This window comes from Octodon degus, unplaced genomic scaffold (genome assembly GCF_000260255.1).
Source record: "Octodon degus isolate 3935 unplaced genomic scaffold, OctDeg1.0 scaffold00032, whole genome shotgun sequence".
In the NCBI taxonomy this organism is placed as follows: domain Eukaryota; kingdom Metazoa; phylum Chordata; class Mammalia; order Rodentia; family Octodontidae; genus Octodon; species Octodon degus.
Genome location: NW_004524608.1, coordinates 4,535,988 through 4,563,703, shown reverse-complemented (window position 1 = coordinate 4,563,703; position 27,716 = coordinate 4,535,988). Strand labels below are relative to the sequence as shown.

The 27,716-nt window shown below is 38.0% G+C and overlaps 2 protein-coding genes across 2 annotated transcripts in view; both read left to right on the top strand.

Annotated features, from left to right (window-relative positions):
- The first annotated feature begins 2,123 nt into the window (after nt 1–2,123).
- The window catches only part of LOC101584130 (zinc finger protein 709-like), a 111,249-nt gene continuing 85,656 nt past the window's right edge, over nt 2,124–27,716 (top strand). The window contains exon 1 of the mRNA XM_023713824.1: nt 2,124–2,190. The gene's annotated coding sequence lies outside the window, so the exon portion shown is untranslated. The remainder of the gene's footprint in view (nt 2,191–27,716) is intronic.
- On the top strand, nt 4,584–5,537 carry LOC101584518 (putative vomeronasal receptor-like protein 4). The gene has a single exon (XM_004629955.1). The coding sequence runs from the start codon at nt 4,584–4,586 to the stop codon at nt 5,535–5,537; it is 954 nt and encodes a 317-aa protein (XP_004630012.1).

Genomic DNA, 27,716 nt, shown 5'->3' with positions numbered 1-27,716 from the left:
TCTGTCTACATCTCATATCTTTCACATTTCAATATTTTTCTACAATTTTAATATGCTATATAATTATTAATTTTCAATAAAGTTAACCAGAAAAAAAGAAACTAGATGAGAACTATGCCCATTTCCCCCTAACCACAGCTAAGGAAGTGTCTTCAATGTGTTATTTTATAGATACCATAGTTATTTAGAAATATTGTAGTTATTTAGAAATATTGTAGCAGTTAAACTGACCTTGGAAAGGTCAGCACAGGAGACAACTGTGTTTGGAGTTACAATTACAAAAACAACAAGGGAAATGTGATTACCTCCACATGCACAATTAGATTTTGCTATCTTTACCTTAAAATTTTTAAACCTGGTTGAAAGTAAATGTCCTCCATCAGAACTTTATTGACAAAAGGGTAAATCTGATAAGCATGCATAGGATTCAAGTCCTACAGAAGTAATCTGAACAGGAAAGTTAGGTGGCCTGTGTCAGTAACACCATAGGGTCTAGGATGTGCTTGTGTATTAATAGACAGTGGAACACTATTATGGCTGCCCTCCCAGAACATGTGACCATGGAGAGAGGAACTTCCCAGCCCTGTGGTGGAGCCCGTTCCCAGTCATTCCTACAATTGGGGCATTCTTGAGGATAATCCTGGAGAAAAAACAGCATAGTAAACATAGAGATCCACACAGGCTACAAATCCCAGGACAAGGGGAGAACTGAAGAAGACAATGCAGGAGTCTTGCATGCTGGTGAGGTGACAGGCCCTCCCATATACTCCTGAGAGTGTTTGTTGCTGATGACCCTCATAGTCTATATGCTGTTCAGCTGCTGCAATTACAAAAACAAAAAGGGTAATACGTTGGACACCACAATGTCTAGTTTCTCATTCTTCCCTAAGGGATGAATGGAGACTTGAGATTATTGGTATCACCCTTTTACTGTTTCCCATTATCACCTTAGTGGTGGTTATCCTTTCCTACTGAGACCACTAATACTAATACTAACATTAACACTAATACTAACACTAACACTAACACTAACACTAACACTAACACTAACACTAACACTAAACATACTAAGACTAAAGACTACATGGCAAAATCCTTCTTAAAACAAGACTTCCTCCACCCTCCAAGTCATCCGATAATCCTCTCCTTAAGCAATAAATGTCAAGGATATGACCTTGTGGCTTTCTGTTCCTCATGAACAACTGACCAGCTCAACTCCACTGTAGTGACATTTTGTCTCTTGCTCTTTATCTCTCACCATGTGCCATCATGCCTCGTATGAAATTGACGGCTTACTATAGAGGTCTCAAATGCATCATGTTTGTATATTTTTATATAGGATGTTATCACCTATTTACATTCTTATTTGCTGGTCTGATTGGTGCAAGAATAATTTCTCACTGCTAAGTCATGGTTATATAATTATGCCCCTATGTGCATTGGCACTGACTATAGTGCCATGTCCTCAGAGTTGTCCAGAATCATCCTTTATGCCCAAAGATCTGACATAGTCTGAGTAATTCCCCACACAACCCATTTGAGAAATCCTAAACAAAGACCTCACTGAGGTGAAGAAACTGAATCATGCACACAGCCCACACTCAGGCCAAGAGATCTACCATACCAGCTCTAGAAGTCCCCTTTCTACCTTGTCTATACCTTACACTTCAATGGTAGTTCCCAGTGTTAATGCTTCATGGCCTTTACATTTCAAGGGAGAAGGTACTTTGAAAATTTTCAAAAAGTGACCACTTCAGATTTTCAGCTTCTTCTAAATTGGTTCCTGGTTCCAATCATGAGTGGAGAAGATGGAATGAGAATGTGATGAATTTTAAGATACACAGACACTTCAGTTAACTGTAGAATAACAACAGAATAATTACAGAATATGATGGATTTAAAAATACGCAGAATCTGCACCTAATTACATTGCCTATATTCATTGCAGCAAATTAATCTCATGAACTTTATGAACTCAGCACATGACGGAACAACAGGGAAAGCAGCGGGGTGGTTCCCCAGGGATAGAGCTGGAACAGAAGGAGCCCCTTTTCCCTGATGAAGTCAAGACTTGTGACAATTACATAATGACAACTATGGGCCTTGTGACTCAGAGAAGGATAAACAGGGCCTGGCTGGTACTGTTGTAACAGAACTCCCACCCTGTGCTGAGCTGCTCAGAATGTGCAGGTGAGTGCACTTGTTTCTGTGGATTGGGGCTGCCGTGGACTTTGGAAGGGAAGCTGCCAGGGCTGGTCTATATCAGGTGGGGGACAGAAGGGTCTGAGTCCTGTCACTTTTGGAAAATGCATGTGCCAGGACATTTGGAAGACCATCACTTCCCAAATGTCATCTGGAAACCTCTGTCTCACTTCTCCATGAGGGAGCCCTGTTCAGCCGCATTCCTAGCACACTGTACCAGAAGCTATTCCTTTTATACAGGACAAGGAGGGCATAGGAGACTGGGGTCCCCTACGGCATTTCACTGGCTGTGTGGAAGCACTGCTTCTCTGTAATCTCTCTGCCACCATTCTGTGTTTCCACATCACAATAGAGGAATTTGTACTTTTATTTTTTATTTGGGCTATGTCTTCTGTCTGGTGTGCTACATGTCATACGCCTGCCTCTTTATGAATATGTCTAACAATTTTTAAAATTTACTCTGCATTGTCCCTTTAAACTCACATCCAGCTTCCAGTCTAATTGTGATATGCTCTTATGGTGAATGGCTGACTGTAAAAGGATGTGTACATGGAGCACAAAGCAGAGCAGCAATACAGCTCTTTTGAACCGTTTTTCCTTGTTACCAAGCACAGACATAAGCACTGCCTAAGGCCTCACCTTCTCCTCACCAGAGCCCAAGGCAGTACATGGTATTACCCTCAGTTTACAAGTGGAAATACTTGGTCTTGGAGAGGTCAGGGAGTCTGCAGTTAGGAATTGGGAAGACAGGATGGGAACTTCAGAGTACCTGCTTATAAGAATCAAACCACTCTATTCATCGGACAAGATAATGAAGTTGGTAAGTCATGTGTCATTGAACAGGAATGGAGGGGTGTTTTCATGATGTCTGCACCGAAAGTCACAGTGATAATCATGTGGTTCAAAGGGCACCTGCCACAACCGTCCCCTAATTTTTCCTACGGCATTGCAATTTACAACTACACTTGTAACTCCAAGCCTTCTATGATTATTTGATAAGCTGTTTTCTGCAGATACGGATTCAGATCATTGAGACAATAAAAGGAAAGCGGTGTACACAGGGAAGTGGTGAAAGACAAGGGAGAAACAGCAGCAGGCAGCAGAGTGCAAAGGGACCACAAGTATTCGTCATGGAAAATGAGTCCAGGTTGGTTTGTGGGGAGTGAATAGGAGTGAACTATGAAAAGATGTGTGGCAGCAGGTGACAGAGATTCCCAGAGGGACTTCCTGCACATTCCTATGGCTAAACTATGGACCAATCTCATTTGCTTTGCAAAAGTGCAATGTGCCTTAACAATTCAGCCCAAACTTCATAGGAAAGCAATGAGGTCAAAGGAATAAAGATTTCACAGATCAATCTACAAATGTACTTGGACCAAACAAATCAATCGAGGTATAAGAAGACTTAGATTTGAATAAATAAATTTCTGTTTTATAATCTCATTGAAGATGAAAATCCCTAAAGGGAGAGCAATGATGAGATTAAAGTAAATATACTTATTAAGACATTTAAAAGTTAGAAAATGTTAAGAGACACCATCAGTAAAATACTGGCGTTGGCAAAAGTGGCCAGAGCATATTTTGAAAATGAAATCTGTATTCACATGATTTACTGCAGAGTTAGAGGAAGAGGGCAGGATAATAAGTGTGGGTAAGGTAAAAAAAAAAAAAAACAGCCTCTAAATATTGTCCCATTAATAAAGTTCCACAACAACCTCCAATCTATAAAACCATGGAATAGACTTTCACAAAACAGGCACCTACAGATGAGGCCTTCCCTGTCACTAACTATCCAAAAATATCAGAGCAAGGAGAAAAAAATTATCCTACATTCAGAGCTAGGCTGGTTCACTTGGCAGAGTCAGTTCTCCAGAGATGGCTGGGGACTGTCGCAGCCAGCATTCAGAGCAGATGAGGGAAGAATGTACACAGTGCTGAGAGCTAAATAGAGAAGCGCAGTGTTTCCGACTAAGCTAAACTGGGTAGATTGTGGAATCTAGACATCGATATGCAGGAATAGAGGCGGAATTAACTGCTTTAGGAAATTGATCAAGTGGAATATATATATATATATATATATATATGTGTGTGTGTGTGTGTGTGTGTGTGCGCGCGCGCGCGCGCCAGGAGAGAAATAAAGACCTCAAAATGTTAGATGTTATAATCATGGCAGCTCGTGAATCTATAAAGTCACAGATAAATAAGGAACACAAAGAATGAGAGGAGGAGGAGAATGCATGCATGCACAAGACTGTCACATATTACACACTCCAGTGTTGCCACTGTTCTCTTCCTTTTAGTGAACCAGAGAGAAGCCACAAACTGAAACATTTCCTCCTCACTAATTTCTGTTCCTCCAAAAATACTTCCTGTTTTTCTCCATGAATTCACAAGATGATGGGAGTAACCTTATCCGGAAAATAATGTTCCTTTCTCTTACTGGAATTGGCATTGCAGGGAATTTCTTTTTGTTTGTGAAACATCTGTACACTTTACATGTGGAGACTGAGAAGAAATCCACGGACTTTATTGTAATCCAACTGGCACTCGCTAATGCGATGACACTCTGGGCTTCTGGAATCTCCTATATAAGATCACCTTTTCATTTTCATTACTCCTTAGGTAATGTTGGTTGTAAAGTCGTGATTTTTCTGGGAAGGGTGGCCCGGGGCCTTTCCCTTTGCACGACCTGTCTTCTCAGTGTGGTCCAAGCCATCACCATCAGTCCTGTGAACACGCCGTGGACAAAGCTCAAACCACAGAGAAAATGGCCAGTCCTTTCCTGTCTCCTCTTCTTTTGGCTCTTAAATTTCCTGATCAGCTCCAACTTGCTCCACTACATCAGAGCACTAAATAGCATCAACAGGTCTGTTACTAAAATCCATGTTGGGTATTGTTACATGATGCCCTCTAGGCAAGCAGTCAGGTGGCTTTTTCTGTCTCTCATGACTCTTCGGGACATTGTCTTCCAGAGTCTCATGGGCTGGAGCAGCGGGTACATGGCAGTACGTCTGCATGAGCATCACAAGCGTGTCCTCTACCTGCACAACTCCAGCCCTGCAAACAATTCCAGCCCAGAAGTCAGAGCGACTCTAAGTATTCTCATTCTCATGACCTATTTCCTTCTTTTTTATTGGGCAGATTTTACTTTTTCCTTCTACACAGGCTCAACTGTGACACATGAGTTCACAATACTAAATATTAAAATATTTCTAGGAGTTGGTTATGCAATTTTCAGCCCCTTTGTTCTGATCAGCCGGGATACCCACATGGTTAAACGCTGGCACAGACACAGAGATCTTGGGGAAAGTCCCTCCAACGTGAACACTCTATGAAACTGAAGGTTTGCATTTAGTTGTATATTTTACTCAGAAATTCTTTCCAACAAACAGACTGTGATTTAAAAATTATTTTCATCCAGCATCAATTAGAAGTATCTTTTCAGTGCAGAATGCTGATATGAGGTCTTGGGAAGCAAACACTGACAGAAACGGAACTCCTGTGAGAACCAAGGAGACTGAGCAATCACCAGAGCACCATGCAGGTGTGATGCTGAGTGATGGGCAGAGGGCGGGGGGACTGGGGATGTGTCCCAGGCTCCTGCACAGCAAAGGCTGTACCAGATGAGGTGTCCTGGAGATCAGTTTAGTATTCTGTGGAGGTCTGTGTCTTATGGAAATTTACCTGTCTGTCTTTTCCTGGCTCATTTAGGAAATGGATAGAAACAGTTTGTGAGTTTGTCCCAACTTGAACCCAGCCATGTGTTTTCGGACACAATGGCTAAAGGAATTCCCAAATGTTGGAAGTGTTCATAGTCAAGTGCATGTTTTCACAGTGGTCATCAGGGAAATGGCTTTCACTTTGTTATTTTACATAAAGAGGTCATTTACTAGGCAATCTAAATCTGGCCCAGGGTATCTAAGAAAGAAGGAAGATGATTTTCTTGTAGACTTCATTTAACCATTGCTTTGATGTGTTATTTGTCTTTATAATTGTATAGCTATTAGTGTCTATCTTTCTTGAACATTAAAAGAGAATGATGAAAAGAACAACACATATATTAGGTGTCGTGGCTTGGGTCTATATATCCTCCCAAATCCTCATAGGTGGGGATTTTCAGAGGTAAACCTAGCATATATGATGCAGAGATTAAGTGTAAAATGCCGGGATTGAATCATGGTCCAATGCTAGGATTAACGGTGCTGTACCCTGGGTGTAAGTCCACTTTAAGGTATCTTGGATTGAATATAAGGGATATAAGAAGTGTTGTCTGTCAGTTACTGCTTGTTACTTCAGTACTTTGCAGTTTTATTCTGGTGCCTGTTGTCTGCATGAACCCTTTCTTCATTATGATGTCCCTCTGCCATAGCAGCCTACCTTGGAGCTGGCTAAATATGAACTAAAAAATCTACAAACTATGAGCTACAATAAATCTTTTCTCTTTAACTTTGGGTGTCAAATATTTTGTTTCAGCAGTGAGGAAGGTAATGCATTAAATAAAAATAAATTGATGTCATAACTTTCAACTAAATCTTGTTGTTGGCCAAAGATATCACATATACAGAATAGGAAGCTCACCCAAGAAGACAGTTTCCTACCTCAACATGAGCCCAGTTATCTACATAAGGAGAAAAAAAGAACAAAAGAAATATGGCAATGTGACCAGGCTGTAAGTCACTGAGACTTGTGTGGCAAATACCCCTGAGTGTTAGAACCCACAGGAGCAGGCCTTTCTGAAGGAGGAAGAAAGCAAGACAAAAAAATAAACAAACATTTTACCATCTCTAGTCTAGAAACCCATTAGGTTGAATTCTGAGACTCTATGATTGAGAACTATGCAATAAAACAGTTTTAAGACAATAATTTCACCAAAATAATTGGCAAAATTTCATATTTAATGGCAAAACATCATTGAGACTTTAGGGACCAGGGCTCTCATCCACTGCAAAGGGACATACTTTTCAAATAAAAATTGTGAATAATTTAACAACAAAATGAGGAATAGGTATAAATTTTGATTTCAGTGTGTTCCTGTTGTAATTGTTCTTTCTCTTTTTTTTAATTTATTTATTTTTATTTATTACATTTATTGTGTGTGTGTGTGTGTGTGTGGCCAGCTCAGCCCACCAGGGGGCGGGGCTGGCTGGCATGTGGTGCTGGAGGATCGAACCGAGGTCCCTGTGCTTTGCCAAGCTTGTTTCAAGTAGGTGCTTTAGACCACTGAGCCATCTCTCCAGCCCCTGTTCTTTCTCATAAATAAATCCCATAGTTACATTTATTTACGTGAGAAAATGTTCAATGTTCATCATGTGCACTTCACCATTACTTGTGATTTTAAAGACAGGAAGCAGCAGACACAGCTGTCATTACAGAACTAGATAAAACGATGAGAATTAAACAAGCATTGTAGGGTCACCCAACTTGCAGCAGGAGGTGGTGTTTATAATGTGTCCAGGTACAGACAGTGCTACATGAGAGTGCCACCAGCCTACCTTTTGCTACATGATGGCAGCAAAAGAATGAGCAGAGTGTATGAGTCTCTATTCATCTGTTTATATATAGAAGGAAAACAAGAAAAATATGTCGATTGCACACCAGCTAGACTGGGACACAGGTACAAGGAACATAGGATAGACATCTTTAAAGAGGAGTACTTTATATTCTTAAAACATACATATGAAGAAATACTTCCATCATTGACAGTAGTTAAAGAGGATACTACGTATGCCCTGTAAAATAAAATTTAATGTTGATAATAGAGCCATTATATGAAAACACAATTTTAAAAACTGATACAAGAGAAACTTAAAATAAAAATCTTGCATGTGTTCTACAAGTTAAATATAAGCACCAATAAAATTCTAAACACAATTGAATTTATGATGGATTCTTCCAACTTTATGTAAGGCAAAATTCCACTTTAACACAATTTGAAAAGAACCTTTGAGCATTCATTTCTTGCAGCTATCCTAACTTTGAAACAATAATGTGGAAAAGTTGCTGCAAGTCAAGGAAGCATCTAAGCTAATATCCATCATGAACACAGAGAAAAATTATAAATGGAATGTCAGCAGACAGAATCCAAAAACAGGACTCACAGCATGGCTGAAAAGAGGAGAAACTTCAGAGCTACTCAGACAAATTCAACTAGAAACACAGGCAATTGGGAGAAAGGGGAGAGATATACATCCTGAAATCAAAACTGATCTAAAATTTAAAAAACTCGTAGATCAAGCAAAACACAGATAAAGGACTTATAAACAGCTAGCCAGCCCACCCAACTGGCACTGAGTATCCACATCACAGAAGTTTGCCTGCCATACTTGGAAGCATAAAAAGAGAAAACAGAAAGGACATACTAAATAGATTTATTAATATATTAAAACCATGTCACACCATGCAGACTTAGAATATACAGCACCTGTCTCTTTTGCCTCCCTGAAAACAGAGAATCCTGTAGCTGAATATATAATAAATTCTACAGCACACACAAGATTGAGTGAACTGAGCCCTCTCTGATGATCAGCAAGCTTTCTATCTTTTTTTCTTTGCCTTTTATTTTCTTTCCTTTGCTCCCCTTTTGACCACAATAGTGCAAACTGGAGCCTCTAAGAGCAAGATTATAGTCTACAGGGATGTGTACTAACCCCCACCCTGGGCTAGAGAGACACAAGAATTAAACAAATTTGTACTGCAGGAGTCTGAAATTTGTGGCCATCCCCATTCTTGGGAGAGGAGCATAAAAGCACCACAGAGCACCTCAAGCCATCACACCTGATGAAGTTACAAACTAAAGCAGTGGCAGGTGGTGATGGTCACAGACCTTGCAAAGCAACAAGTGTGAAGTCAGCACTTCTCCTTTAAGAGAGGAGTAAGAATTGTGACTGAACAGCCTAGGACAACACCGTCAGGAGCAAAGGGTTAAACCACATCAGAGCATCCCACCTGTTGTGGATTGCTAACTGGTGATCAACTATTTATGCCCAACTGAATTGGCATAGAGTGATGCTGGGGTTGGGAGGCCCACCAGAGGATTGTTGACAGCAGCATAAGAGGCAAAACTGGAGAAGTTGTTGAGAGGCTATTAGGGAAGCTGTTAGGAGAAGCTGTTGGAGCAGTTCAGAGAGGTGGTTCTCTTGGGCTATTCTGCTATTCTCCTCATGCTGTCTTTCCTGTTAAATTTGGTTGTTCTTGTTGGAGGAGGAGCCCTGGACCTCTCTGTCCCTAAAGATGGCTATGGTTCACTTTTTTGGAGCTCTTGTTCTCACCCTGAGCATCACTGTTTGGCTCAGGAGGGGGATGATGGTGCACAGTTCAGCCTTTTGGAGAAGCTTGTCATATTTACTTTCCTGATGAGAACTCAGCTTTCCTCAGAATTAGAGGAGCTTGAGATCTCACTGTTGCTGAAAATGGCATGGTACTTTTCAGGAGAGCTCAAATTCTTACTTTGAGCATTGTGTAATGGCTCCAGTGCAGATCCCTCAGCCTGCTAGCACAGATCCTTCATCCCACTGGCACAGATTTCTTAACTTCTACCACTGACCTTGGGCCTTCCTACCACAGATCTGTGAGACAGGCCTGTGTGAGCAATGTCGTGGGCTCTAGGCATCCAGTTGGACTTGTAGGAGGCATTGTTATGAGCTCTATGTTTTCAGCTGGACTCATGAAGGATATTAGGATTCAGGCCCTCAGCTGGATTCTTCAGTCTTTAGTATGTAGATAGATTTCCTGCAATTCTGTATATGATTGTTTGGGTGATTATAAAAAAATCTTATAAAATGTGTCCTGTATTGTATTTTTCCCTTGCAAAAACCACAAAATATGACATCACCCCGCTCTATAATAAATAAGAGGAGAAGACAGAGATTTTCCAGTAGAAGAGGACTATAGAAATTTGAGTAAGGTGCCAACTGTACAAGAGACTGGAAGCAGTCACTTGTCTATCTATAAGCACCACAGCAACTGAGAGAGATATGCTGAGAGAAACAGGGTAAGAGTTGGAAGGCTGCTTGCTAATAGACATACAAAAAGTATCAACTGAGGACGGTGGCCAATGCACCCACATCTGAAGGCCAAGATCAGCTTAACATATAGCACAAACTCTACTGTAGGAATGGCAATGATAACCAGTAGTTGTGGGATCTCAGTGGACACTAAAAGATTTTGTTTTCTATAATATTTTTCCTCTTTTTTCGCTGATTTATTTTCTGTTTTTGCTTTTATTGCCTTTTACTTATTTTTTTTAATCTGTCTTCTTTCTCCTTATACTCCATTTTTGTCTCTAGGTTTAATCATATTCTCATATGGGTGATTATCTCTAATTTTTCTGGTTAACCATGAAGAGTCTTTGCACACTTCTTCATACTTTCTTTTTTCTCCTCTTCTCTAGTTTGCCAAAGCTTACAAGGTCATCCTTCAACTTCCAGGCTTGCCTCTACCTTATTTCTCTTATCTCTGATTTATCCACTATTCTTCGTAAATTTCCCCACCACAGGGTAAAGACAACTCTATCAAGGGTAGAAACTTTGAATACAAGCTTCCAATTTATTAGGGATTGTCACATAACTGTAGATTTTGATCCTATGATTTAAGGTACAAAATTAATAGTTACAACATTTTGTCCATTTTTAAGCTGTGCTTGATGCTACTGTTAGTGCTAATTATACTATGTTATTTAGGATGTCATATGTGTTTCAATCAGCTGTGTTCACTTCTGTAACAATACTGAGAAGATCTAGGGAAATAATCTCACTACAGTCTAGCATGAAAGGAGCAAGTATAAGCCATACAGACAGCCACATTCACTCTTAGTAAATATGGAAGGTAGAATTTGGAGGCAGACACAAACTAAGAACCTTGTACACACAGAAGACATTCCTGAAGAATAGACATTTCCTAGGGAGGCCTCGATATTAGTGATAAAGCTGCCTACTACAAAAACTTATGAGGATCAGCACAGAAAACAAAATAAAAAATTTTAATAGAAAATTAAAGATGCAGAAGCATAAGGCAACCTCACACATCTGACCCACTCAAAACAAATCCAGGAAACAAGATAGTGAAAAATGGAAGTCGCACATCTGAAAATTCTGAGATGATAGCAACAGAAGTAAAGAAACAAATCCATGAGGTTACAAAAGAAATCATATCAGAAATCATCTATCAAGTTAAAAAAGAAATGGTTAAGTAGTGAAGGAATTACTCAGCAAATAGAGTAGATATGAATAAAAACATTAAAAAGCAAAAGAAAATGATGGAAACTTTGAAGGACTAATAGGAAATAATTATAATTTATGAAACAGATTAAAATAGATAACCAGAAAATTTAAAATTCAATTGCAATCTTATAAAGTGGTTTGAATGAAACTAAAGACAGACTTTCAGACCATGAAGACAGGAAAATAGTTAGTGATCATGAAAGAAAAGGTCTCTTGAAAAAAGAACAAAGATCAGAAAAGAACAATTCAACAGCTGCAAAGGTGATGCAATGAAAAATGCTACAAGAATAATTAGTGTCAATAAAAAAGCAGCCCTTAACACACATGGCATAAAAAAACTATGTGCAGAAATGATAGCAGAAATTTTCACAAGCATAGGGCAAGAATCTGGGGACATGTAGATAAGAGAGGCATACAGAAATGAAATTAACTATGACCAAAGTGAATCTACACCCAAGCATAAAACAAGGCAGGCCTGATAACTCAGCAGACTAAGGCACCTGCTTAGGCAGAGCACAGTGGCCAGGGTTCAATCCCTGATGTGATGTGCCAGCCCTGACCCTGGGGTGCACTGAGACAGAGATTAAAACTGGGTGTAGTGATGTGTGCCTGTAATCCCAGTGTTTGGGAGGTTGAAAACAGGAGTATCACTACAAGTCAGATCTACATATTGAAACCCTGCACATCCTGTACTAAATACAAATCAATGAATCAATCAATCAAGCCCCTGGATATTGAGAATAATAACAGGACATGAAAAGCTATTAGAGAAAAGAAAAAAAAACTATTAAGGAAATCCATCAGAGTCAAGGCACACTTCTTAACACAAACACTCAAGTCAAGAAGAGCTTGGAGTCAAGTATGTCAAGTCCTGAGAGAAAACAACTTCCAACTCGATGGATGTAACATGGAAAATTATCTTTCAAAAATACAGAGAAATAAGATACTTCCATGATAAAGAACAACTGAAGAGAGGCCGAGGAGGTGGCTCAGTAGAATAAGCCCTTTCCTGGCAAGCATGAGGGCCTGAGTTCAATCCCCAGTTCTGCCAAAAAAAAAAAAGAACAACTGAAGAAATTCATGACCCCCAAACAAAGAGTACTGAAAGATAGCCTATACAGAGATAAAAAATGACCACAGTTCTATAAATAATATAAAGAAATCACCAGACAGTATGAACAATTAAATGGAAGGGAAAAGCAGGCATCCAACAATGGGAAAATAACATGACAAAGATAAGCCAATACATATCAGTTATAACCATCACTGTAAATAGCCTCACTTCAAGAAAGGCCCTGACAAAATGGATGAGGAAAACAGACCAAGCAATATATGGTGTAAAAGAAAAACATTTAACTCAGAAAGAAATTCATCGACTGAAAGTCAAAGGATGGAAAACAATATTCCATAGAATAGGAATTGAGAAAAACATTGGTAGCTATTAGTTTTGCACATAATGTGAACTTCAAACAAACAATGATCAAAAGAGATAAAGAAGGTCACTACATACTTGTCAGGTGAAAATTTCAAAAAGACATAACAATCATAAATAGATATGTACCAAATGCAGGAGTGTTGAGGACTACTGAGATGACTCTCCCTGAAAGAAGACAAATTGTCTCCATTTTGGCCCACCCTTGCTCTATTTCCATGTACTGATATGGTCAGTGATGGCTAGAAAAATTGTCTTACTCCTCAATTATCTTTAAGCAATTCAAATGCATCTAGCCAAAACATTGATGTCTAGCCTTTGGAGCAAAGTGACTAGTCAGTGATTCCCTACCTATAACACCCTACTCCTAAGCATGAGCTAAGCTGAAAAACACCACACTATCAGCTGGGATTGAGCATCAAGAAAGGGCCGGTGAGGTTCCAGGTCAATAAAAGCTAGACATGAGAGCTGACTCAGCTAACTCAAAACATGATACTTCCCAAAACTTCATTATGCAGATCTCTTCAAATTTAGAGGCTACCTGTTACCAAAATCAGGTACTCTATTTCAGAGGAGTCAATATGTCTCCTACCTAGTCCAGTTTAAAGTACTGATGTACTTCCTTCCATTCTTTATTTTGTTTTAAAGAGAAAGAAAACTAAAACAAAAATTCATAACAAAATATTGGGAGCGTAACAATGGTCAGCACATTGTATATTGCTATCTTCAAAGTAGTTACTCAGCATAAATATATGCGTAAGAAAAATGTTATGTTGGTTTTTGTCCAAACAATATTAGCTCAAATATTTCTTTTCAATGAACTAGGTGAAATTAGTAGTATAGCTACCTTAACATATATATCTATAAATAATCTCATATCCTATATATATAATCTTATATCATATATATAGTATATATAGTATAATATATATATAGAGAGAGTTTTTTTTAGAAAAGTGTCTACAGGGTGTTCAGGGCCTCACTATTCAGGGCCTCACTACTAGATTGGACTCAGTGATTCCCCTGTTTTACAGCCTCCCAAGCACTGGGATTACAGGCACACACCACCATGCCCAGTCTCAATAGCTGTCTCAGTGTGCCCTGGTGGCAGGGCTGGCATGGCAGGCCCAGGAATCGAACTTCCAGCCCCTACACCTGCTTGCAGGCACTTTAATCCACTGAGCTATTTGGCTGGCCTTTTGTGTTCTCTCTCTCTCTCTCTCTCTCTCTCTCTCTCTCTCTCTCTCTTTCTCTCTGTGTCTCTGTGTCTCTGTCTGTCTCTCTCGTATTTTGGACAGGGTACAGGGTGTACAGGGTCTTACTGAGTAGACTGAAATCATAGTGATCCTCCTGTTTACAGCTTTCCAAGTGCTGGGCAGGCACACGCCACCACACCCAGTCTCTGTATATATTAAGAACTGAGTTTTATGGGTGGTTCAGTGGTAAAATTTCTTTTTTTAAAAAAAATGTATTTAGTACAGGGTCTACAGGGTCTTACTACATAAACTGGACTCATAGTGATTCTCCTGTTTTTAATCTCCCAAGCACTGGGATTATATGCACGCACCACCACACCTACTCTCATTCCCATCTGAGTGCTCTCCGGTGGCAGGTCCTGCACAACACACTGGGGATCAAACCCCAGTCCCTGCTCCTACCTCAGCAGGCACTTTTGTCTGCTGAGCTATCTGGCTGGTTCTAAAACTCATAGATAGATAGATAGACAGACAGACAGACAGACAGACAGACAGACAGACAGATAAATTCTATATCTTATAATCTATTCAACTACTTTGAAGATAACTATATGCAATATAACAACCATTGTTGATTTCCTATCATCTTATTTTGAAATTGGGTATCATTTTAAATGATTTTTTACTCTCTTTAAAATAAAATGTCATTTATATAATTTCAATTTGTTTGTTGATAGCATATAAAAAATAAGAAAATCTGTGTATTGATTTTTTTCCTTTTCTCTTCATTGTCTTTTTCTTTTCACCCATTCTATTTTTTTTAATTTTATTTATTTATGTGTGTGTGTGTGTGTGTGGCCAGCTTAGCCCACCAGGGGGCGGGGCTGGCTGGCATGTGGTGCTGGGGGACTGAACCGCAGTCCCTGTGCTAAGCTTGTTCTAAGTAGGTGCTTTAGACCACTGAGCCATCTCACCAGCCCTTTTCACCCATTCTAGATTCTCTTTCCTTTTCAACAGTTACTTCCCATTTCATAAATTATACACTTTGGATCTTATGTAGTCTTTTAGCCTCTCATACTAGGATGATGACATGGTGTTCACACACATGAGCCCGATATATTACACTTTTGAGTATGGTCCCAAGTTGTATCCATTTACCTATAAAACTCTCATGTTTGTCCTTCTTTATGTTTGAGTAGTGCTCCATTGTATAAAATGACATCAATTTTATCCATTTCTCTATTGATGAGCATTTGGGTTTTTTCCAAACTTTAGTTATTACTAATTGTGCTGTTATAAACATGAGTGCACATATATCACTGTGGTATCATACTTTTAATTCTTCTGGGAAGATACCTAGAAGGGGAAGACCTGGGTCAAATGGGACACCTCATCCTAGTGTTTTGAGGAGTCTCAACCCTGATTTACACAGTCACTGCACCAGTCTACACTACTTCCAATAATGGAGAAGGGTTTCTTTGGCCCCAGAGCCCCTCCAATATGTCTTTTTGGTTGATTTCTTGATGATAGCCATTCTTTCTGGAGTGAGACAGAATCTCACATGTGTTTTAATTTTCATCTCTCAAAAAGCCATTGATGTTTAACGTTCTTTCATATACTTATTTGGCATTTGTATTTCTTCATCTCAGAAAGACACATGCATCTCAACTGCAGACTTTTGGATTGGGTCTTTAAATTTGGGAGTCTGATTTTTTTTCAATATTTTATAGGACTTAGGTAGAAGTCCCCTGTGTGAGGAACAACTGGCTATAATGTTTCCCGCTCTGTGGGTATTCTTTTTATCCTACTGGTGATTGATTTTTTTGTGCACAATATTTCTAATAAGGTGGGTGTCTCAGTTACTCTTATCTCATTGCTGGGACTAATATCTGACACCCAAAATGAAGAAAAGAAAGTTCATTTAGCTCACAGTTTGTGGGGGTTTCAGTCCATACTCAGTTGGCTCCAAGGCAGAGTATGGCACACAGCACAGAGCAACTGTTCATGGTGGCAGCAAAGAGCAAAAGCAAAGGGAGTGGCAGCATCTCAGGCAGCTAGCTAGCCTCTCTGCCCTCCTTACACTGTAATGCAAACTACCTGCCCCAGGGCAGGTGCAGCACCCACACTCACAATAATCAATCATAAACTCCAGAAGCTGCCCATGACTACAGGAGGCTTTGTGGGGACAAGTACACACAAACCATGACAGTGGGATCCTATTCGTTGATTCCTTGAAGAATTTCCCATGAAATCTGGATTTTGTTCATGAATTCTCTACTTACACATATATCTTCCACATTTCTACCTTTTATACCTTCAATAGATTTAATGTTTCTGTTTTAATATTTATCTTTGATCCATTTTTACTTTAGTGCATGGTTCTAGGCATGTGCTGAGTTTGAGCCCTTCACACATGGAAAGCCAGGTTCTTGTTTTCCACTTTTTTAGTGCGTTTGGTATAGAGTCTCATTACACAGCTTGGACTCAGTGATCCTTCTGTTCTCAGTGGGCCTAGCGCTGAGATTACAAGTGTGCACCATCACACCTGGTCTCGGTGGTGTGCCCAGGGGCAGGGCCGGCACAGCACGTGGTGCCAGAGATCAAACTCTAGTCCCTATGATTGCCTAAGTAGGTGCTTAGTCTACTGAGCTATCTTCCTGGCCTTTTTCCACCATTTGTTAAAGAGTCTGTCTTTGTTCCAGTGAATATGTTTGCATCCTTTGCCAAAGATAAGGTGCCCAATGTGTTTGAAGTTGTGTCTGCATCTTCTTTTTTGTTATACTGATCTTTAAGTCTGGATTTTTTGCCAGTAGCATGCTGATTTTATCACAGTAGTTTTGTAGAATAATTTCAAGGCAGGCGCTTTGGTGCCCCCTAACTTTTCTTTGTGAATTAAAAGTGCATTTGCTATTGTAGGTCTCTTCTGGTTCCAAATGAATTTTAGGATATTGTTCTCTCCTTCTGTGAGATATGCTAATGGCATTTTAATTGGTATTTCATTAAATCTGTATTATAATTTTGGAAGTATGACATTTTCTCTATGTTGGTCCTTCCTATCCATGAGCAAGAGATGTCTTTCCATTTTCTGATATCCTCTTCAATCTCCTTTTATCAGGGTATTGTGATTTTCAATGTATGGCTGTCTAATTTTAGTGAGAAAAAAATGCAATAAAAACAGTATGAAATTTTACCATACTCACAAGTGAAATTAACCAGAATCCCATGTGTAAACACCATACTGTCTCCCTAGTGTAAGGAACTGAAAGAGTAAATAAGATCCAAAAGTACAATAGATTTGGTCAAAGAGAAATAAACTTCTCAAAAGGAAAGGGCAACAGGGATAAGGGAATGGATAAAAGAAGGAAAGGAAAAGAAAATCTATCTATTTATCTATGTTTATCTACTTCTATGTCTATACCTACATCTACACACACAAAAAAAAGCTAAGATAATTATACTACTAATTACTATTAGTTTATTTATTTATTTATTTCTGGGGAAGGGTCTACAGGGAGTTCAGAGTCTCACTACTAGATAGGACTCGTAGTAATCTGCCTGTTTACAGCCTCCAAAGAGCTGGGATTACAGTCATACACCATCATTCCCAGTCCCAATTGCTGTCTCAGCTTGCCCAGGAGGCGGGGCCGGCAGAGCAGGCCTGGGGATCAAACTCTATTAGTGTATTTAAAAGAATGATTTGTCCTCATACTGTTTAATTTTTCATACCTATATCTTGTAATGTGAGCAACTACTTTAAAGATAACAGTAAGCAACAAATTAACCATTGTTAATCTCCCACTAGTGGCAGGGAGACAGCTCAGTGGAATAAGCGCTTCCCTGGCAAGCGCCAAGGGCCTGAGTTCAATCCCCGGTTCCGAAAAATAAAATCTCCCACTAGTGTATTTTTAAATTCTATATCAATGATTTTTTTATTTTTAAAATTAAACTTTTAAAAATTAAAAATTTTTTAAATATCTTCTGTGACCTATTTGTTGATCAGGAGGGTGTCCTTTAATTTTCATGTGCTTCTATAGTTTTTTGTGGCTTCTTTTTTCATTGATTACTAGTCACATAATATGTATGGGACAATTTCAATTATTTTGAATTACTGAAATATGTTCTATGGGTTAATATGTGAGAAGGTGTATGCTCTTGTTGTATGGAACACCCTGTGGGCATCTACTAAGTCCATTTGTTCAAAAGTTTGTTTCAGTTCTAATATTTCTGTGTTGATATTTTGTCTGGTTGATCTACTAAATATTCCCCCACTACACTTGTCTTAGTGCTTGACTTTTCATGTCCATTAATATTCGTTCTATGTACATGGGTGCACCAGTGCTTTGCACAAATATGTTTATCATTGTTATACCTCTTTCTTGAGGTCTTCTCTTAACAAGAATCTAGTAACCTTATTTCTCTATTTGAATCAGTCTGGGTATGAATTTCACTGTCTGTGAATAGGATAGCTATTCCTACTTTTTGTTGGGATCTTGTGGAATGGAACATTGTTTTCAATCCTTAACTTTCAGTCTATAAATTTCTTTTTTAGTTAAATGTGTTTCTTTTTTTTTAATAAAGTTTATTTTTATTTATTTATTTTTTTGGCGGAACTGGAGATTGAACTCAGGCCTTTGTGCTTGCCAGGGAAGCACTTATTCCACTGAGCCATCTTCCTGGTCCCTATAAAATTTAAATAAATGCAAATTTTATTTAGCTCACAGCTTGTAGAGGTTTTAGTCCATAATCAGCTGGTCCAAGGTAGCATGGCTTGGCAGACAGGCATCGAAGAGGAGAAACCTTTAATGGTGGGCAGAAGGTAAGAAAGCAAGCAAGAGACAAGATAAGCCTCTCTCTGTCCCCTATATTGTATTCAAACTACTGGGATGAGGGTGGTACCAAACCAGTCAGTGGGCCAAGTTAGTAATCACCCATCCTTAATCCTAGCATGCACCATGAATCAACCACACACTCTAAATTCAACTATCTCTGAAAAAGTTCTACCTATGATTGCCTTAGGCTTTGGAAAAACATCTAGACACAAATCATAACATTAAGCCATTAGAAGTAGAGAAGAATGTTTTGAACTAATAGTGTTTAGTCAAGATATGTCTGCATCTTGTACTATGAACAACTACTATGAAGACAACAATATTCAATGTAGTTATTATTGTATCTGTCTCTACTAACCTGTTTTGAAACTATCTCATTGCTATCTATTTTTAAATAAAATTAATATACAAAAGTAGGGCAAACTATATAAAATTATTTTATATTTATTTGCATTTAGAGCATTTATCAAAAATACTAAATATCTCATAATAATTTCAGTATACAAAAAGCTTTTTCTTTTCTTCTCAGTTCTGGGGATTGCACCCAGGGCCTTGAGTATACCAGGAAAGTGCTCCACCACTGATCTACAACATTGGCCCTAGTATGGAAATTTTAATATGCAACAAGTCAGCTATTACAGGGAATATTAGTCTTTTGCTTATTTCTCTAATGCTAGCCAAAAGAAGGGTTTGGGGCCAGGGAGATGGCTCAGTGGAATAAGCGCTTCCTTGGCAAGCACAAAGGCCTGAGTTCAATTACCAGTTCTGAAAAAAAAAAAAAGTTTTTATTTTATGTATCTATAATGTAGAGCAAGAGAGATGAGGAAAAATCATCTTATTACATTTTATAACTCTAAATGTGTTTCTTGAAAGCAGTATATTGTTGGATCTTGCTTTTTGATCCATTCTACTGGTTTGATTTTCTTGACTAGTGAGTTGCATTTATTTCTGTTGATAGTTACAAATGGTATATGCTGGCTTATTCTTCCCTCCATTCTCAGTGACTCAAAGTTGTGTCCCTTTACATGATTGAATAAAACTCCAGTTTGGCTTTGAGTTATGGCCTTTGTTACAGTTAATCTTGGCTTAGACTGAACTTAGGACACGTGGGTTTTCACAACTGCAGATATATATTTGTCTTTTTATTCTTGCTATGGATTGTACTGGAAATGGTAGATTGGAATTCACATATGAGAATTCCAGCAAATTTTCCCTAGCATTACAATTTATAAACTCCTCCAGGCCACAGTGAGGTCTAAGTGGCCTCCCATTGGGAATACCCAGTTGTATAAAATAAATATTATGAGACATAAAAAATCAAATAGGCAATAACACAGTTGTAATAAGAATCAAAACTGTGAACAAATAGACAGTACATGGTAACAGAGTTTTACAGTCAACAACGTCAGAACATATTCTTCTCAGCTACATATGGGACATTCTCCAAAAGACCACATACTAACTAATAAAAATGTTTAAATAAATGTAAAGTGAATTGAAATTATCCCATGCATACTTCTGACCATCATGAATTAAAACTAGAAATCAATGGAAAAAGAAAATGCAATAAGTCTAAACACATAGAAATTAAAGAACATCCTCCTGAACAACTTCTGGAGACTCCTAAAATGGACTTCTAATCTTGCAGGTGTTACAGCTCATGGAGAGAGAGAGAGAGAGAGAGAGAGAGAGAGAGAGAGAGAGAGAGAGAGAGAGAGAGAGAGAGGCAGTATACTGGGAAAACAGGATGATCCATTGTTCAGGAGGCACAAAAGGCCACAAAGCTTCTAGAACCTAGGCATTTATTCATTGTGGAGGGAATCTGAGGAGGGGAATATTGGATGAATTGAGAGGGCGTTGGTTACCTTATGCTAAGAAGGATTTTTCTCTGGAAAGACTTTTAATTTTAGCGGGTAGGAAAAGATGGTCCCCCCCCATAGAGATAAATCCAAGTCTCCCATCATCACTTAGGGAAACATGTACAACTAGCTTCACATTGTGAATTTGTAGTACTAACAAACTAATAATAAGGCAGAGATAAATTTAAAGAAGATATTAAACAATGTCTACAATTTTTTTTTTGAGCAAAACTGCAGAAACAACATACCACAACTCATGGAATGGAATGAAAGCAGTTCCAAGATGGTAATTCATACTGATGAATTCTGGATCAGGAAGACAGAATAAGCAAATATAAACCTAAAGTCAAGGTGTGTGAGAACTTCCACCAAGCTCACTGGATCACCTCCAGCCCTAGTCCAGGATGGGCCTGTGTGTGGGACCTGCTGGAAGCTCATGGGAACCTCCTCCATCAGACAGGCCTAGTATGAAACTCTGAGACTAAAGTCCTTCCAGAGAGGCTAGGGGCCAGAACTACCCAGCTAATCCAGGAGCTGAGCATCTTGCCAAAGGGGCACAGTGGGTTCACTTCCATGGGTTGCCACAGGAAGAAGCTGAACACAGCAGCCAAAATCAAGTCAGGCACATCTGGATGAGTTCAAAGTTGATAGATATAGACCCAGTCATCTGAGACACTTTGGGAGACCCAGATCTATGAGAGCATCATCTGTCTTTCTCTCTTGATTGAGAGAGGGGGCAACAGGTAATAGGGGTAAATTAGTCTGCCTCGAAGACATTGGCTACATCAAGGTGAGGTGATAAGACAGAACTTGGGGTAACTAACTTAAATACAAATTCCTAATTTAATATCTGCTTAGCTATACAGACACAATGTTTGCTCTTATTGTCTAAAATATAAACCCATTTGTTACAAAAGCTTGTCAATTGCTAAGTATCACTGCCCATTATTGGTGTTCCTAATTGTTGTTCTGTAAATACAAAATTTCAACTGCCTTAGCCACAATCTCTCTTGGGTAAGAATTTCGAAGGTGCTAAAGTTATAACTACACCAAAACTCTGCACCAAAGGTCACAAGAAAGTGCTATACAAAATGACAGAAAGAGCAAAATGCATTCTCAGGCCCCGAGCCCACCTGGAACAAATGCAGGAGACACTAGTATACAAGAAAAGGGAAATCACACAGTTGAAATCTCTGAATTAATAGCATCTGAAATAAAGAAACAACTGCAGAAAGGTAGAGATGAAATCAAATCAGAAATAATCTCTGAAGTAAAAAAAAGATAACTATAATGAAAGAATTACTAAGTGTTTCTAAAGAGGACACTGATTAAAAAAAAAAAGGAGAATAGAAAAATGATGAAATCCTTGAATGAGCCACATAAGAAAGAAATAGATTGTATGAAGCAGATTCAAAGAGCTATATAGGAAATTAAAACCTCAATCACAAGCTTGCAAAACCGTTTGAATGAAAATGAAAACAGATGTTCAGACCCTGAAGACATCATTGCAGCTAGTGAAAAGGTAAGAAAAAATCACTTAAAGACAATCAGGAGAAAGGGAAATATAATTCAAAATCTGTAAAGACGATGCAAAGAAAAACAATGTGAGACTAATAGGCATCAATGAGAAAGAAGTCAATGCAAATGATATAAAAAGAATATGGTCAAAAGTAAGAGCAGAAAACTTACCAACTATGGGGAAACAATCTGACATTCAGGAAACTGAAGGATATACAACTCCAAATAACATCAATCCAAATAAAAACACACTGTATTCAAAATGGTTAGGATAGATATATAGTTACATTCTCTTAATGAATAGAGGGATTTGTTCTAATGGTGTTTGTAAATAGGATATCATGTCTGCATCTTGTACAGCAATTAACCACTAGGAAGAATGTACGTAATGTGTTAATTATTGAAACTTTCCTACAAATTTGGTTTGAAACTGTCTCATTGCTGTTTGTTTCTCAATAAAGTTATGGAAAAAAACAAATAAAAACACTCTGAGACATATAATACTCATTATCCCAGAAATCTAGCACAGAAACAAAATATACTAAAAGCTGCTAGAAAAAATAAACCACATTTAAAGGAAAACCCAACAGAAAAATGGCACATTTCTCTTTGCAAATCATCAAGTCAAGAAGAAAATGGAGCAAAGTATTTTAAGTCCTCCAAGAAAACAAATTCAAGCCCAGACAGCTACACGCTGCTACACCTCTTTCAAGTTTGATGGAGAAGTGAAATACTTCCATGACAAAGAACAACTGAAGAATTTCATGATGACAAACCAATTATAAACAGATTACTAAAAGATACTCTAGAAAGGGACCAAAATGACCACAATTCAACAAATGAGAATGGAAGTAAGTCAGCAGATAGGGCAAACAATTAAACACAGAAGAAAATGGGGTATACAACAACAGGGAAATAACATGCCAATCATAAGTCAGCAAGTCTCAATTATAACCATCAATGTAAATGAACTCAATTCACCAATTAAGAGAAATAGAGTGGCACAGTGAATTAGGAAGCAAAATCCAACAATATGCTGTATACAAGAAACACACTTAACTCAAAAAGAAATTCAGGGGCTAAGAGCCAAATGATAGAAAACAATACTACATGCACCAGCACCTCAGAAAAAACAACAGGGATAGCAATCTTTTTTGCAGTCAGTCTCAACTTCAGACCAAGAATGATCAAAAACAAGGAGATTATGGGGCCAAAGAGGAAAGTGATCAATGATGTAGAGTGTGCCTGGGGAGAGTCACATGGAGAGAAAACATTCTCTCAGGCTTTCACAGAGAGCACACTGGCCAAGCAATGGCCGTGACTCATCCACACGGCTGACACTGACAAAGATTCTACAATCTGAGGTACAAGATCTCAGGATAAATCCTGAGGGGATTTCACTGACCTTCTCCGACCCAAAAGCTACAACTCTTGTTGCATAGGTCCTGCTTTACCTTGGTTTTAACCATCCAGAAGGAAAGTATAAAAATGAAATATAAGAAATAAAGCTATGCTGTTATGTTGAGCTGTAGGGAACTCAGGTCAACAATTTCTGACATTGCCAGTTAAGCAGAAGACCCAATACTATTATGGGCTACTGGACTCTTTTAGAATATTTTGCTGAGTTTACACACCTATAATATTCAAATAACGGAACTTAACAAAAAAAGGGTATACAGATGAATGTCCATTTTGTATCTGTGTATTCAGTGTGGTTAGGATAGATGTATAGTTACATTCTGTTAATGAATAGAATGATTTGTTCTAATGGTGTTTGTAAATAGGATGTCGAGTCTGCATCTTGTACAGCAATTAACCACTAAGAAGAATGTATGCAGTGTGTTAATTATTGAAACTGTCCTATCGATTTGATTTGAAACTGTCTCATTGCTATTTGTTTATCAATAAATTTATGGAAAAAAAGAATGATCAAAAGGAATAGAGAAGAGCGGTACACACTGGTTAGGGGAAAAATTCAAGCGGAAGAGGTAACACTCATAAATATGTACACACCAAACACGGAAGTACCCAACTATATAAAGCAAATCGTAATTGTCATGAAAAATCTAATATCCAATGCCACAATCTTAACAAAAGACCATAACACTGCCTCACCAAAAAAGACAGGACAAGCAGACAAAAAATTTAACAAAGAAATATCAGAATTGAACCAGAACTCAGAACAAAAGGACTTAGTGGACATATACAGAGTGTTTCACTCAACCACAGATAAACACACATTTTTTTCAGCTGCACATGGGTCATTTTCTAAAACAGACTACATACTAGTCCATATATCATTCTTACATATACACAATAAAACAGAAATTATCCCATGCATGTTATCTGACCACAGTGCAATGAAACGGGAAATAAATGACAAAAGAAACAAGAAAAACCCCATATACATGGAAATTAAACAACACCCTCTTCAACAACCAATGGGTCACAGACAAAATTAAACAAGAAATTAAATATATCTACAAATCCATGAAAATTCAAGCACAATATATCAGAATTTAATGGATGCAACGAAAGCGATTTTTAGAGGGAAATTTATACCTGTGAACTCACACATTAGGAAAACAGAATGAGAACAAATACCCTAATGTTGCACCTCAAAAGTCTAGAAAAAGAGGAACAAATCACAACCCGAAGTTCAAAGACTGGAGGGAATTATAAAGATGAGAGCAGAAATTTATGCAATCTAAACAAAGAAAACAATACAAAGAATTAAAGAACCAAAAAGCGGGTTCCTTGAAAGATTAAATAAAATTGATAAGCCCCTAGCTAACCTCATCAAAAAGAGGAAAGAAAAAGTTCAAATTCAAATAATAAGGAATTAGAGGGGTGAAATTACCATAGACACTGTGGAAGGTCAGAAGATTGTCAGTAGCTACTTTGAGAATCTGCACTCTTACAAAATCGAAGACACAGAAGAAATGGACAGTTTCCTAGAAAGGTAAAATAACCAAAACTGAATCAAGAAAATGTAAGAACTCTCAATAACCCAATAAGACCTAATGAAATTCAAAATGTAATTTTACAAAAACCTACCAACAAAGAAAAGTCCAGGTCCTGATGGATTCACAACTGAATTCTACAAGAATTTACAGAAGATATAATCCCTATACTCCTCAAACTCTTCAATGAAATTGAAAAGGAAGCAGTCCTCCCAAAACCATTTGAGCAAGCAAGTACTATACTGATACCAAAACCAGGGAAAGATGCAACTAAAAAAGAGAAACATAGGCCAATCTCCCTCATGAACATAGATGGAAAAATCCTCAATAAAATCTTAGCAAATAGAATACAGCAAATCATCAAGAAGATTATACACCATGACCAGGTAGGATTCATCCCAGAGATGCAAGGATAGTTCAGTACATGCAAATCTATACATGTAATGCACTATATCAATAGAGCCAATACAAAACCACACATTATCCCAATTGATGCAGAAAAGGCTTTTGACAAAGTACAACACTCATTCTTGTTCAAAGTTCTACAGAAAACTGGAATAGAAGGCCTCTACTTCAATTTGATAAAAGCCATCTATGACAACCCAATGACTAACATAATCCTAAATAGGGAAAAACTTAATCTTTTACTCTCAGACCTGGTACAAGACAAGGATGTCCGTGATCACTCCTCTTATTCAATATAGTTCTGGAATCATTAGCTAGAGATGTTAGACAAGAGGGAATAAAAGGAATAAGAATAATTAAAGAAGAAGTTAAACTATTATTATTTGCAGAGGACATTATCCTCTACTTGCAAAACCCAAAAACTGCACCAAGAAGCTACTAGAATTAATACACAAATTCAGTATCACAGCAGGATACAAAGTCAATACCCAAAAGTCAATAGCATTCCTCTACATAGGTAACAAATACACTGAGGGGAAAATTAGAGAAACAATACCTTTTATAATAGCACCACAAAAAAATGAAATACCTTGGAATCAATCTAACTAAAGAACTCAAATATCTTTTCAAGGAAAATTACAGTACTCTGAAAAAAAAGATTGCAGAGGATTTCATAAAATGGAAAGATATTCCCTTCTCCTGGATAGGAAGAACCAACATTGTGAAGATGGCCATACTCCCAAAATTGTTAAACAGATTTAATGCAATCCCTATCAAAATACCAACATACCTCACAGACCTAGAGAAATCATTCCTAAAATTTATTTGGAACCAGAAAAGACCTAGAATGGCAAAGGCAATCCTGGGCCACAAAGACAAGGCAGGAGGCATTATACTTCCTGACTTAAAATTATGCTACAAAGCTACTGTGATAAAATCAGCATGATATTGGCAACAAAATAGACATGAGGATCAATGGAATAGATTAGAAGATGCAGATCTACAAACACACTCAGCCACCTTATCTTCAACAAAGCGTCCAAACATGTTTACTGGATGATAGCCTCTTTAACAAATGGTGCTTGAAAAACTGGCTTTCTGCATGCTGAAAATTAAAACTTGACCCAATTCTATCACCATGAACTATCCTAAAGTCAAAATGGATTAAAGATAGAAACATTTAAACAGGAACACTAAATCTCCTGGCACAGAAAGTAGGAGGAATTCTTTAAGACATAAGGGTAGGCAAACAGTTCAAGAACAAAAATCAATTTGCACAGGTAATATTTGAAAGAATTAACAACTAGGACCTCCTCTTATTGAGAAGTTTTTGCACATCAAAGAATTTATCAACAGAGTGAAAAGCTACCCACAACTTGGGGAAAAATACCTTAACTAATAAGCACTCAGACAAAGGTCTTCTCTTGCATTTATAAAGAACTAAAAATCATTAAGGTCCCAAAATGTAAAGACCCAATCCAGGCCTCCGAGGTAAACACACACTTCTCAGAGGAAGAAATACAAGAAGCTAATAAATACATGAAATAATACTCCACATCACTAGCCATTAGTGAAATGCAAATTAAAACAACATTGAGATAAAATCTCACCTCAGAAAGAATGGCTATCATAAAGAAATTAACCAACAACGAATGTTGGAGAGGCTGTGGGGAAAAAGGAACCCTTCTCCACTGTTGCTGGGAAGGAAGACTGGTGCAACCGTTAGAGAATTTAGTGTGGACACTCCTTAAAAAACTCGGACTGGAAATCCCATTCAATCCAGCTATCCCTCTTCTGGAAATTTTCCAAAAAGAACTGAAAACATCATATCATAGTGATGTATGTGCGTCTATGTTTATAGCAGTACAATTTGTGATAGCCAAACCTTGGAAACAACTAAAATGACTGTCACCTGAGTAGTGGATGAAAAAGATGTGGCGTTGGTAATACAATGGAGTATTACTCAGCTATAAAGAAAAATAAACTTGAAGCCTGCATATATAAGTGAATGGAACTTGAAGATATACTCATAAGTGAAATAAACCAGACCCACAGGTGTAAATGTCATATTGTCTCCCTAGTGTAAGAGCTCAA

What these genes read in the sequence shown, in the direction of transcription:
- LOC101584518 (XM_004629955.1), top strand. Translation starts at nt 4,584, where the DNA reads ATGAATTCACAAGATGATGGGAGTAACCTTATCCGGAAAATAATGTTC.